General features: G+C 34.6%; 1 protein-coding gene and 2 long non-coding RNA genes across 3 annotated transcripts; 1 reads left to right on the top strand and 2 right to left on the bottom strand.

Moving 5' to 3' along the window:
• Window positions 1-693: 693 nt before the first annotated feature.
• Window positions 694-3,403, top strand: LOC113467064. The gene is made up of 2 exons (XR_003391269.1): window positions 694-2,341; window positions 2,633-3,403. It is a non-coding gene; the product is annotated as an uncharacterized LOC113467064 (long non-coding RNA).
• A 301-nt stretch (window positions 3,404-3,704) lies between these two features.
• Window positions 3,705-8,102, bottom strand: LOC113467065. Its single transcript, XR_003391270.1, has 2 exons — window positions 4,447-8,102; window positions 3,705-4,191 (listed from the first exon to the last, which is right to left on the bottom strand). It is a non-coding gene; the product is annotated as an uncharacterized LOC113467065 (long non-coding RNA).
• Window positions 8,103-11,365: 3,263 nt separating this feature from the next.
• On the bottom strand, window positions 11,366-13,119 carry LOC103508376. The gene is made up of 5 exons (XM_026822988.1): window positions 13,062-13,119; window positions 12,725-12,938; window positions 12,127-12,609; window positions 11,886-12,042; window positions 11,366-11,486 (listed from the first exon to the last, which is right to left on the bottom strand). The coding sequence occupies exons 2-5, from the start codon at window positions 12,822-12,824 to the stop codon at window positions 11,366-11,368; spliced, it is 861 nt and encodes a 286-aa protein (XP_026678789.1). The 5' UTR covers window positions 12,825-12,938; window positions 13,062-13,119.
• Window positions 13,120-13,475: the final 356 nt, after the last annotated feature.

Below are 13,475 nucleotides of genomic sequence, written 5' to 3' on the forward strand. Positions count from 1 at the left end.
AGTTTCATTTCAGTAAACCACCTTATTTATTTAACTTTTGTCTTTTTCCACTTCCGTTTTTGAGAAGGCATGAAGGCCAAGAAGAATGATATGATTTGTAAATTTCATGTCTGATATTTTTTTTTTTTTTTTTTTTTTTTTTCTACTTTATACTTATTGGTGTTATGGAAAGTGAAAAATGAGTGCTGACACTATAGCTTAAATTTCATTTAGGAAAAATTTAATAACCAAAATACTTTCTCTTTAAAAAATGTAAATAGAAAGATTAGGAAAATATCATTTACATACATATATGGAACATTCCTAACATATCGTTGATAAGACATATAGAGGTGTTGCTAAAACTGACTGAAAATTTGATGGTTTTAGCAACCACGCCTTTTTTCGTGTGATGGTGAAAGTCTTTGTTACAGACTTTCAAAGTACACTTGTAATGCTAGAAATCTTGTATGGAACATTCCTAACATATCGTTGATAAGACATATGGGTGTGTGTCGCCAAAAACTGACTGAAAATTTGGTGGTTTTAGCAACCACGCCTTTTTTCGTGTGATGGTGAAAGTCTTTGTTACAGACTTTCAAAGTACACTTGTAATGCTAGAAATCTTGCACAGCCTTTAGATAGCTTGTAGCTTATTCAAAGTGATAGGTTGAAATCAAATGCTGGGAATTGACTATCAGGTCATTTTTGTGGCGTCGGCCATTTTGAAGACATCTATTTTATTTTGGTTGGTATTTTGAAAATTGCTAAAAGTTCCTCACACCTAACATATTTTGCACATAGTTTCATTTCAGTAAACCACTATTTATTTAATTTTTGTCTTTTTCCACTTGCGTTTTTGAGAAGGCATGAAGGCCAAGAAGAATGATATGATTTGTAAATTTCATGTCTGATATTTTTTTTTTTTTTTTTTTTTGTCTAATATAGCTGCATGAAAAAAATCATTCCTAAAGAGGATTTAGCTTAAAAAACCTAATGGAGTGGTATTATTTAAACGCCTTAAAGGAGAAAAGAATTGTTTAAAACTGTTTGGAGTCGGTAATTTTCAAAACTATCAAACCTTCATCCAAATAGGCATTAACTAAAATACTTATTCTCTTCCTAACAATGCGATGTCTATAGTAGTCATTTTTTCTTGGAATCTGAATTCAGTTATGACGATTTTCCCCTCTTCTGAAGACATATATCTAATTTCAGTCCAGGATTCTATTGCAAATCAGATTCTTCTTTGCCTTTTCTCATGTTTAGGACGGGGTCGGCATTTTTCGTCAACCTCTAAAGCCCTGGCTCCTGGCTGGGCTGACGTTTGGTTTTGACACAAATTTTTTACAAGTGGATGTCCTTCGAACTCAACCTTTCTTTTGTAGAAAGGAAAGGGAAGGCTGGTATCCTCCGTGTTTAAACTTTGATGTCCCCCAGCCAGACTAATCGCATGTAGTTCAGATTCGACAAAGAAAACATGACTTATAGAAAAAATAATTCCCCCCCCTTGACAATCTGCCCTCTTCGTAATTCTAAACTAGTTTTCTTTTCACTCAATGACAATAACATGGACTTTTTCTCGCAACCTTTAAAGCAGAAACACACTACCATCACGTCACGTGAACTCATGGGAAGTAAGAAAGATCTAGGTCAAAGTTTCAGGACGAGATTACACCTACAGTATTACAGGGAAATTTTGAACTACATCTTTCTGACTCCCCATGAGTTCACGTGACGGTAGTGTGTTTCTACCTTTAACCACATTAGCGTTTACTGTACACTTGACTTGAGTGGTTATGATGGTTGGTTTGTGGTCCGGGCTACTGAGTTCGATTTTCGGCTGGTCCGAAAAAAAGAGAAAAAATCCTTCCAGATATTTCATTCAAATTTTGTCACTAGCGAATTTTTGCAACCAAAATTAGCATCCCGTTAACTGAAGAACTTCAACGGGACGCTAAATTTGGTCGCAAAAACTCGCTAATGTTACCCCTCTTTGACACATAATGCAATGATTTTCTAGTTCCTAAAATACCAAAGCATGCAGTAGGCGTTATATGATCTTCAAGTCGTGTGTATAGCCAGACAACCGTGGTTCAATATTAGCTTTTTAAAAGGGATTTAGTAGAATCTTAAAATCAATACTCTAGTAAAAATATTTATTAGAAAGTAAAAACTTTACCTTAGACAAACTTCCTAGTAGTTTTTGAACTAACAATATTGATGTCCTGAGGTTCAGATGACAGTAGATTTTTAGATGGGTAAGATTACTTTGTTTAGATCCCAGAAATTGGTCAAAAAATGCTGCTCAAGACTAACTACCAAAAAATACAAATTACCTAAATGAAATTCTTCAAGTTAGGTCTAATACCGTCAAGTCTATAAAAAAAAGGGCATTTTTTACCCCTTAAGGATTTCTGAAATTTTCTTATTAAGTAAAACCCTTACGAAATGAGCAAAAGATTTAATATTACAGGGACTCTGAGACTTAAAATAAGATACCTCAAATAGGTACATAAAAAAGAACTGAAATAACATATCATAGGATTGCAATTTTAGTCCCAAAAAATTCCAACACTTTCTCAATATCTTCTTATACTTAGGTTAGCTGTTAGCAAAATGGGACATCTTGTCCTAAGCTGATATAAGTTAGGTCTAATACCGTCAAGTCTATAAAAAAGGGCATTTTTTACCTCTTAAGGATTTCTGAATTTTTCTTATTAAGTAAAACCCTTACGAAATGAGCAAAAGATTTAATATTACAGGGACTCTGAGACTTAAGATACCTCAAATAGGTACATAAAAAAGAACTGAAATAACATATCATAGGATTGCAATTTCAGTCCCAAAAAATTCCAACACTTTCTCAATATCTTCTTATACTTAGGTTAGCTGTTAGCAAAATGGGACATCTTGTCCTAAGCTGATAGTTTAAATAAAGAACTAGGTACTTTATACTTATTGGTGTTATGGAAAGTGAAAAATGAGTGCTGACACTATAGCTTAAATTTCATTTAGGAAAAATTTAATAACCAAAATCTTTCTCTTTAAAAAATGTAAATAGAAAGATTAGGAAAATATCATTTACATATATGGAACATTCTTAACATATCGTTGATAAGACATATGGGTGTGTGTCGCTAAAAACTGACTGAAAATTTGGTGGTTTTAGCGACCACGCTTTTTTTTCGTGTGATGGTGAAAGTCTTTGTTAGAGACTTTAAAAGTAGACTTGAAATGCTGGAAATCTTGCACAGCCTTTAGATAGCTTGTAGCTTATTCAAAGTGATAGGTTGAAATCAAATGCTGGGAATTGACTATCAGGTCATTTTCCTCAAGTAAAATTAGTAGACTATAATAACGTCATGAACAAAATTGTCTTTCTTTTAGTGTAAATAATATCAACTCTGAGAGAGACCATCAGACATATTTTCTTCAAATGGTTTTAGTTTGAACTGAACTTCATTTATTGGAGTCCCAGGACAAATTCATATTTTGTGAAAAAGAAAAAACCTCAAGAGAAGTAGTATTTTTTTCGTCTGTAAAAAGATCGTCTTTCGTTATTTTATGTTGCTTTTCTGAACTGAACTTCATTTATTGGAGTCCCAGGACAAATTAATATTTTGTGAAAAAGAAAAAACCTCAAGAGAAGTAGTATTTTTTTCGTCTGTAAAAAGATCGTCTTTCGTTATTTTATGTTGCTTTTCTTTCCTTTTTATTTTTATTTTTTTTTTTTACCTTAAATAGCCAAGATTGACAAAACTCAAGTATGTATTTAGTGGCCACCTAAAATAATCTATCCTGCATTTCTTTTGTAATATTTTCATGCCAGTTAATCTTTTACTTTCTATTATTTCGTTTATTTTGTTCGCATTTTTTATTTATTTATTATTTTTTGTTACATTTTTACATTTTTTTTTCATTTGTTAACTCGTATCACCTTTTTTTGGACATATTTTTTGTACATATCCTATTTACTTATACGGTTTACAACTTTTGACTTAGTTTTGCTTTTTAGGAAACCATATGGACTTGATTTTTATTATTTTCAATTGTTCTTGTATTATTTGGAAATACTTGTATTTCAATGTATTATTTTCAATATTGTGCGATCAATGTTTTTATTGTTTAGGTTTAACTCATGTTTATACAGCTCGGTCTCATTAACAATAATTTTGCACACATGGGTGACTCTAGAGGACTTATCCTAACCTCTCTTAGAGTCACCCTGTATACATGTAAATAATTTATGGCACAGTTTTAGTAATCTCTTTTAAAAGGAATACCACCAGACCACCACCTTTCCTTCATGAATTTATGATACAAAAGAAATTCAAAGCTGTAAATAGTGACTATGAGTTGGGAAAATCTTATATTATAAGAACGAGATCCATTCACTCATTCACATTTCACACACTGATCGCTCTATCTCTAGAACCACAACACCTAGATAGGACTTATCCTAACCTCTCTTAGAGTCACCCTGTATACTTGTAAATAATTTATGGCACAGTTTTAGTAATCTCTTTAAAAGGAATACCACCACACCACCTTTCCTTGATGAATTTATGACATACAAAAGAAATTCAAAGCTGTAAATAGTGACTATGAGTTGGGAAAATATAACAATGAAATTTGTATTTTTCAACTTAGATAATGTCAAAATAAAAGCATTCATAAACAGCGAAAAAGAAACAAAGTTGAAGCCCCAGGCATAATGGGATGCCCCAGGGCAAAGTGAATGCGTTTTGGATTCACTGCCATTCAGCCTCTAGAGCAGGTTTTAAATTTTGATGATGATAATAAATATAATAATAGATTCTAAAACTGTGTCCTAGTACTAATAATAAGAATAACAATATCATTAAGATAAATAATTACCCAGTAAGGCTTCAATTAGATAGACATTAGTTCGTGTACATGTACTTATAGATTTCTATAGTGAAAATACCTCTGAATTGATGTTGCAATGTTCGACTTTAAAAATTTCCTTTGTCACGCTTTGTTCAGGAGAGAATGGGAGACGAGTGACCTTTTTAGCTAAATCCCCTTTAGAGAAGAGCTATTCATTTTTTAGCTAAATCCCCTTTAGGGAAGTGACCTTTTTAAGTAAATCCCCTTTAGAGAAGAGCTATTGATTTTTTAGCTAAATCCCCTTTAGGGATGAGGCTCATTTCTTTTACATAGTAATGCTAACCGACCTTTGAAATTGTTAAACTTTTACAAGGTTCGTCTTATTGGTCTTGGTGAGGGTTCCTCTCAGGTTTTATACCATCTTGTCTTTTAGCTAATATTTCAATGTAGCCAAAAAAGTTCCAATAATCCTTTGGAAATTTGTGTTACCCTACATTGTTTTGTCACTGTCCGTGGGACACTTGGGACAGGCATGATACCTGTCCCAGTGTTGAAGGAGTGAGGCAGTGAGGGTTTAAAACCCTTTGGACGCCCAGAAATGTCTGGGCTCCTTCTATATCTCCCTAAGTTTGTATTTACTTTTGAAAATGTGATAATTGAAAATATTCTGACTTTCAGGTTTGTTACCCCTTCATAAAAACCTTATCTAAGTCCCCATTCTCTCTTTAAATTATTCTACTTTGCAAAGGAAAATCAATACCTAATATTATAATTATCCTAGCGTTTCTCATGTTATGAAGATGCTAAAGTGTAAATAAATACCAAGAAATAGAACATTAGAAGTTTATGTCAACATAAAACCGCGGGTCTTTGCTTGTTCCCCCTAGCAGTCGGGAGTCCACACATTTCATACAAGCTTTGATAAGTAGTCGTCGCAAAGTTTCTATGAATTGTCTGTCCTTTAAAATCCCAACAGAAAAAAAACTGGTTACTACTACCACAAATAAATAAATAAATAAATATTAGAAGAAAAAAGATAAATAAATACAGAAAAAAAAAAATGAAAGGGATTTATTTAAGCTTCCCAGACTGTCTAGTAGCAAGGTCCCCACCCGAATGCCCTCCCAAAGTCCATAACTTTGTCAGCACAGTGAAAAAGTTCAAAGAGAGGGGTCGAATCAGAAGAGGGGAAAAATTTTCCCTATACTGCTTTTCACAAAGTAGTAAAGGGGAACCATTCCCCAATACTGATTCTCCCAGTTCAAGCGCATGTGCAGAACTTTCCCCCACTCTTGATTCTGATTTAGGCTCCTCCCTCTTTCTGAACTTTTCAGAGTACTACCAAAGTTAGGTGCCGAGGGTGGGATTCGGGTGGGAACCTTCATGCTAGACAGGTCTGGGAAGCTTGAAAAAACCTCTCGCAATTTTTTTTCTGAATTTATTATTAATTTTTTTCTACTATTTATTAATTTATTTATTTTCCATGATTTCCTACGGATATTTTTTTCGGTTCGAGTTCCGAAAAAATTATTTTCAAAACTTTTCACCATGAAAAAGTTCTAAAAATTAATTTTTAAAACTTTTTACCAAGAAAAATATCATTTTTTCGGGTTCGATTCCCGAATGTTTGTTTTCTCTGCAAACGAACGAACCTACAAGTTGATATTATAACAAACTTACAAGAAAAGCCCAGGTCTACAAGTTAATATTAAAATGTTAGTTTCTTTGAGCACGTTTAGAGACCGAGTTTCAACTGTCTTCGAGCATTCTCAAAGAACGGCCAAAGCAGTCTCCAAGCGTTCTTAAAGGCAAACGAACATTTCAACACGAACCTGTAGTCCCCAGCCTGAAATGGACCAACTCAAAGTCATGTAAATGGTAGGTACATACAAAAATAAAACACTGTATTAAATCAAATTATAACCAAAATAACAGTAGACCACTTGAGTGTGACATTATTTGTGACAACAAACATTGGCTTAAAGGCTAATGAAAAGGAGGTATTTTTCAACGTATGATAGAGGGAACTGTAACTGCTAAGGTCTTATCGTCCTGGAAAACAGCAAAAGAAGACAGGATAGGAAAAGCCCAGCCGTTCCGAGAACGAACCTTATCTGTTTGGGATAGTATCCGCCCTGGGTGGGAATCGAACCCGTGATCTAGCGCTTACAAGGCAGATGCACAACCTTCCAAGGCTAGCAACGACCAATGAAATGGCGGTCTTTTCACCCTAATTTTATAAACAAAAATTCTTGCTCTCACGTCACAATGAAGTCAATTTCGGTCAATCAGATGTTTGAAAATAATGCTTCAGTGCTACCTTGAGAACCATTATTTTGATCATAAATAAGGGGGTGTTGAGACATTAATTTCTACATGATTATTCAGAAAGATAAGCCAATTACACAATATTTGTGTCTACCTTTAACTCATCACTCTAGCAGCCCATTACAAACAAAACAAATATACAATCAAAATAGAAATGGTAAGGATGTAAGGAGTCAATTCAATTTTGCTCCTGGACAAGGAATGGCTACAAGAAACACCTAGATGATATAGAAACAAAATCACCAATGAACCTTTCTTCCAAATTTTAAAACAAAACCTTTCCTTAGGGATGCTCAGATGGTGGTATTCATAAAGCAACATTTTTTTTTTTTTTTTAAGAGGTTTTTGATTGAGGGAACTGTAACTGCTAAGGTCTTATTCTCTCAAAATCCCAGGGAGAAATAAGGAAAGTAAAAAGGATAGGAGAAAACTAACCATTCCGAGAACAAATCTTATCCGTTTAGGATACAATCTGCCCCGGGCGAGAAAGGAAATAAACTCACAACCTAGTGCTTACTCGTACAAGGCAGACAGGCTACCTTCCAAACAAACTAGCAATATTTTACTTTTCCTAGTAAATGTGCTTTAACACTATGAACACTGAACAGTACCTAGATATAATGAATAGGTAGACTATAGGCGTAACATAAAGCAACAATATAACCACTATCATGCCCAGATCCACAACTCCACATCAAGGCACATACAGGATTTTTCAGTGCTGCACCAACTCTGAGCACAGTACAAAGATGATTGACTTCAATAGTCTTTTTCTTATACAAACAGAATCAACACCGTTTTCAGTTTGTAGAAACTACTGCTACATTAGATGCGTGTAGTCTGTGTCATAACATGCCCATCCCGTAGTTAGTAGTTACATAGTATGTTCCTCATCAGATAGGCAAAAGAGGTACACAATACTTCCCATTTAGGTCCTGGGTCAACACAAGAACACCAGAAAGAACCCATTAAAAATAATAATAATAAATAAAAAAACAAAAAAAACTACAAATTTGTCGACAGTGGGCACTGATGGGTGACTCTATAGGACTTATCCTAACCTCTCTTAGAGTCACCCTGTATACTTGTAAATAATTTATGGCACAGTTTTAGTAATCTCTTTAAAAGGAATACCACCACACCACCTTTCCTTGATGAATTTATGACATACAAAAGAAATTCAAAGCTGTAAATAGTGACTATGAGTTGGAAAAATATAAGAATAAAATTTGTATTTTTCAACTTAGATAATGTCAAAATAAAAGCATTCATAAACAGCGAAAAAGAAACAAAGTTGAAGCCCCAGGCATAATGGGATGCCCCAGGGCAAAGTGAATGCGTTTTGGATTCACTGCCATTCAGCCTCTAGAGCAGGTTTTAAATTTTGATGATGATAATAAATATAATAATAGATTCTAAAACTGTGTCCTAGTACTAATAATAAGAATAACAATATCATTAAGATAAATAATTACCCAGTAAGGCTTCAATTAGATAGACATTAGTTCGTGTACATGTACTTATAGATTTCTATAGTGAAAATACCTCTGAATTGATGTTGCAATGTTCGACTTTAAAAATTTCCTTTGTCACGCTTTGTTCAGGAGAGAATGGGAGACAAGTGACCTTTTTAGCTAAATCCCCTTTAGAGAAGAGCTATTCATATTTTAGCTAAATCCCCTTTAGGGATGGATGAGGTTCATTTCTTTTACATAGTAATGCTAACCAACTTTTGAAATTGTTAAACTTTTACAAGGTTCGTCTTATTGGTCTTGGTGAGGGTTCCTCTCAGGTTTTATGCCATCTTGTCTTTTAGCTAATATTTAAATGTAGCTAAAAAAGTTCCAATAATCCTTTGGAAATTTGTGTTACCCTACATTGTTTTGTCACTTACTTTGCTGTCCGTGGGACACTTAGGACAGTCATGATACCTGTCCCAGTGTTGAAGGAGTGAGGGTTGAAAACCCTTTGGACGCCCAGAAATGTCTGGGCTCCTTCTATGTCTCCCTAAGTTTGTATTTACTTTTGAAAATGTGATAATTTTGAAAGTGAAAATATTCTGACTTTCAGGTTTGTTGCCCCTAAATACCAACCTTATCTAAGTCCCCATTCTCTCTTTAAATTATTCTACTTTGCAAAGGAAAATCAATACCTAATATTATAATTATCCTAGGGTTTGGGATCTAACCATTGAGGTATTTACTAAAGTTTCTCAAATCACATGTGGAATATTGATGTTGCTAACTATCTTTATCCCAAATTAGCCTTGGTAACTTGGTTACAAAAATTTCTCTCCGAATTTTTTCCTCTCTAATAATAAAAACACCCCAAAGTTGAAGGTAATGCATTCTAACCACTCTGAGACCCAACACCTAACCATGGTTAAAATCTTCTGATGACAGTAAATGTGTTAGTGAATGAGGTTATGAAGAAATTGAATATGATGAGAATAGAGGATACAGAATGTTGGACCCAAGGAATTTTGGAAAAATAAATAAATAAAGGGAATGAAGGATAGGTAGGTATAGGTACCTATTTGAGAGAAATTTGTCAGTCAAAATCAGCAAGGGAAAGACTTGGAATTTTGTTTAAGAAAATGAGAGAGGACAAAATAAAATTGATAAAGAATACAAAGAGCAGAAAAGGAATATCAAGGAGGCTAATGAATGTGTTGAGTGAAATAAATTAATAAATCTACCACACCTTTATAATTTAATATCACAGGCTGGAGTATGGGACACAAGTGACTTAAATACGTAAGTCATCTCTGGTTGGCCTTCTTTGACGATTGGGGATAGTGTCATAGTAGAGCTGGAAAAGAAAACAGACGATTCATAATACCCAATTATTTGTGCCAAATATTTGCAAAAGTTGGAAAGTGACTTGAAGAAAAATTTGAATTTGATGTGAATTGACTTTGCAGCTGAGTCTACAAACCCATGTTAAAAGTGTTTTAAACTCTGAGCAATCCCAATGAAAAATACAAGTGGCATAAGGCCTCATAACTTTAGCAGAATATTTGTCCCAGGACTAGAGGAAAAATACCTCTTCTCCCTCAAGCTGCTAAACCAATAAAATACTCAAGTCACCTTACAATGATCTGCAAATAAATAATGTACTACAGTAGTATTTAGCAGAATATTTGTCCCAGGGCTAGAGGAAAAATAACTCTTCTCCCTCAAGCTGCTAAACCAATAAAATACTCAAGTCACCTTACAATGATCTGCAAATAAATAATGTAACCTTCCTTGAAAATTACCCTACATCCCTACACCTAGCAAGGTCCTACACTCAAACCTAATTCAAGAGCCATTAGAAAAAAGATCACAATAGGTACTCAAAGTGCTTAACCTCCCAGAAAAATATTTAAATTCAACTTCAAATTTTTGAAGTAGGACACTGTGAAAACAGAATAAGAAGTTTGGATGAAGCTTTAAGAAAGCTGAAGTTGTTCACAATCAAAATGAAAAATTTGGATACCAACCTATTTCAGTGAAAAAAAACTACTTAGGTAACAAATGTAATTATGTACATGGTTCAATATTTAATCAATAAGCATACCAACTAAGAAAAAGTAAAAATTAGTAACATTTTTTTTTTTTTAAATCTTCTGCAGTTGGATAAGTAATGGAAAGGCATATCCATATTGTAGTAAATACAAAGTCAATTCCTGTACAATGGTACTTAAACAAATAAAATGTACATTTTAGGATTTAGATTAAAAATAATCATTATAACCTTCTTTTTTTTACATCTTCTGCAGTTGGATAAGTAATGGAAAGGCATATCCATATTGCAGTAAATACAAAGTCAATTCCTGTACAATGGTACTTAAACAAATAAAATGTACATTTTAGGATTTAGATTAAAAATAATCATTATAACAAGAAATCCATTAAACATGGGGTAGATACATAACAATGTTTTAAAAAATAAATAACTATGAAATATAATACAAAAGTCAAACAATTAGGTCAACTGTATGAACAAATATCTTTTGTCCTCTTATACCTTGACCTCATTAAAATCAAGATCAAATAAATCGGAACTATTGTTAGACATTGCTTTCTTTTACGTGGTGGAGTTCTCCTGAAGGTGTCAACCCCAAATGAAACTGGAAAAATGGCAAAGTGAAAGAAGAAGTTCTCCGGAAGGAGCTCTTTCACCAAACCATTTTTCTTACACTGTGAGCCTTGGGGATATTTTACCAGGGCTGGTCTTGAATATTCTTTTCTTGTTTACAGCAGCACCTCTTCAGCCTGTTGTTAGACAACAGATTATTGTATGCACTTTCATTGCAAGTCTCACAGAACTCAACTGACAATGTATTGTTTATAATATGCACACATAATCCTACCTGTGGGTTGGACGAGTAGTCATGCACAGGAATTTCTGCCTTCACATTGCTCAATGAATCCCACTTGTCGAGTGAAGGTGACCCATCACTTGTCGTACTCGAGGGGAAATCATCTGTAACATCAACTGGTAAGGAGAGCAAGTCAGTGAAGTTGTCAACATCCAAGCCTGAAAACAAATCTGAATAATCATTAAGGAAAGGATCAGTACCTTTTTGTTGATTGAGATTTGCATCAGGAGATGCTGGTGTTGTAGAGTGGACAGGGTTGACTTGGTTACCGAATCCTGCTAGCCGTACACCTTGTAGAATCTGTTTCAATCCACTACTGTTGGTGATCACATTCCTCAGGTATCTATTCTCCGACAATGTATTGTTTATAATATGCACACATAATCCTACCTGTGGGTTGGATGAGTAGTCATGCACAGGAATTTCTGCCTTCACATTGCTCAACGAATCCCACTTGTCGAGTGAAGGTGACCCATCACTTGTCGTACTCGAAGGGAAATTATCTGTAACATCAACTGGTAAGGAGAGCAAGTCAGTGAAGTTGTCAACATCCAAGCCTGAAAACAAATCTGAATAGTCATTAAGAAAAGGATCAGTACCTTTTTGTTGATTGAGATTTGGATTGGGAGATGCTGATGTTGTAGAGTGGACAGGGTTGACTCCATTACCGAATCCTGCTAGCTGTACACCTTGTAGAATCTGTTTCAATCCACTACTGTTGGTGATCACATTCCTCAGGTATCTATTCTCTTTAGTAACTCTTGCTATGACCTCATTCTGCTCTAGAATTTGTTTCTGCATGGATTTGAAGTTGTCTTGAAGCTCTTGAATTGTGTTCTCTAGCTTCTCTACATACATCTTCTTCTTGATTCTGTTCCTCCTTGCCATGAGGGCATTCTTATTGGTACAATGCTTCTTACTGTCGACATTTAGTTCTATGTCATAATCATGATCATCCCTCACACTAGTACGACTTGCACTTCTGGCTGGCTTGGATCGATTGATTTTCATCATTTTAGGATTCGACTGGATCGGTTCCCATTCACAATCGTCGGAATTATCGCTTTCCGACTCGACTTCATGTTTTCTCTTCCTGGTTTGAACTTTGATAGAGCTTTCCTCGTCGGAAGCCAAGGCAACGTATTCACTACGTTTGGTAACGTTTGTCGGAATTATCAGTCTCCGACTCGATTTCATGTTTTCTCTTCCTGGTTTGAACTTTGATAGAGCTTTCCTCGTCGGAAGCCAAGGCAACGTATTCACTACGTTTGGTAACGTTTGACTTACGTCGGCTCATGATGATTTTCAAAACGAGATTTAACACGGAAAAACAGACTTCCTGGGAACAATCGACTGTTCCTGAGGTAAATAACACCGAAAATAACAAAAAAGAGGTCAATTTGAAAGGAATTTTACTCATGATGATTTTCAAAACGAGATTTAACACGGAAAAACAGACTTCCTGGGAACAATCGACTGTTCCTGAGGTAGATAACACCGAAAATAACAAAAAAGAGGTCAATTTGAAAGGAATTTTAACGAAAAAGCACAAAATTAAAGGAAATTTTGAAGAACTTTCACAAAATGTAGCTTCTTTTGCAACTTGAAAAATACGAATGAATTTTTTTACAAATGGCGGATTTGTCCTTGAAAAAGATTGCGCATCATTGCGCAAGACCTATTCACACGATGCTCCATTACTCAAACCTCTTGCAATTTGAAAAATACGAATGAAGAATGAATTTTTTTTTTACAAATGGCGGATTTGTCCTTGAAAAAGATTGCGCATCATTGCGCAAGACCTATTCACACGATGCTCCATTACTCAAACCTGATAGCCCTTTCACTCCAAACACAATTTTTTCGACTATGTGTACCTGCCTACTTCGTAATCTCTTGACACTTTTAGGCCACCACAGTGGAATAACATGCCTATCTCGTATTGCCG

Source organism: Diaphorina citri, unplaced genomic scaffold, assembly GCF_000475195.1.
Source record: "Diaphorina citri unplaced genomic scaffold, Diaci psyllid genome assembly version 1.1 scaffold392, whole genome shotgun sequence".
In the NCBI taxonomy this organism is placed as follows: domain Eukaryota; kingdom Metazoa; phylum Arthropoda; class Insecta; order Hemiptera; family Psyllidae; genus Diaphorina; species Diaphorina citri.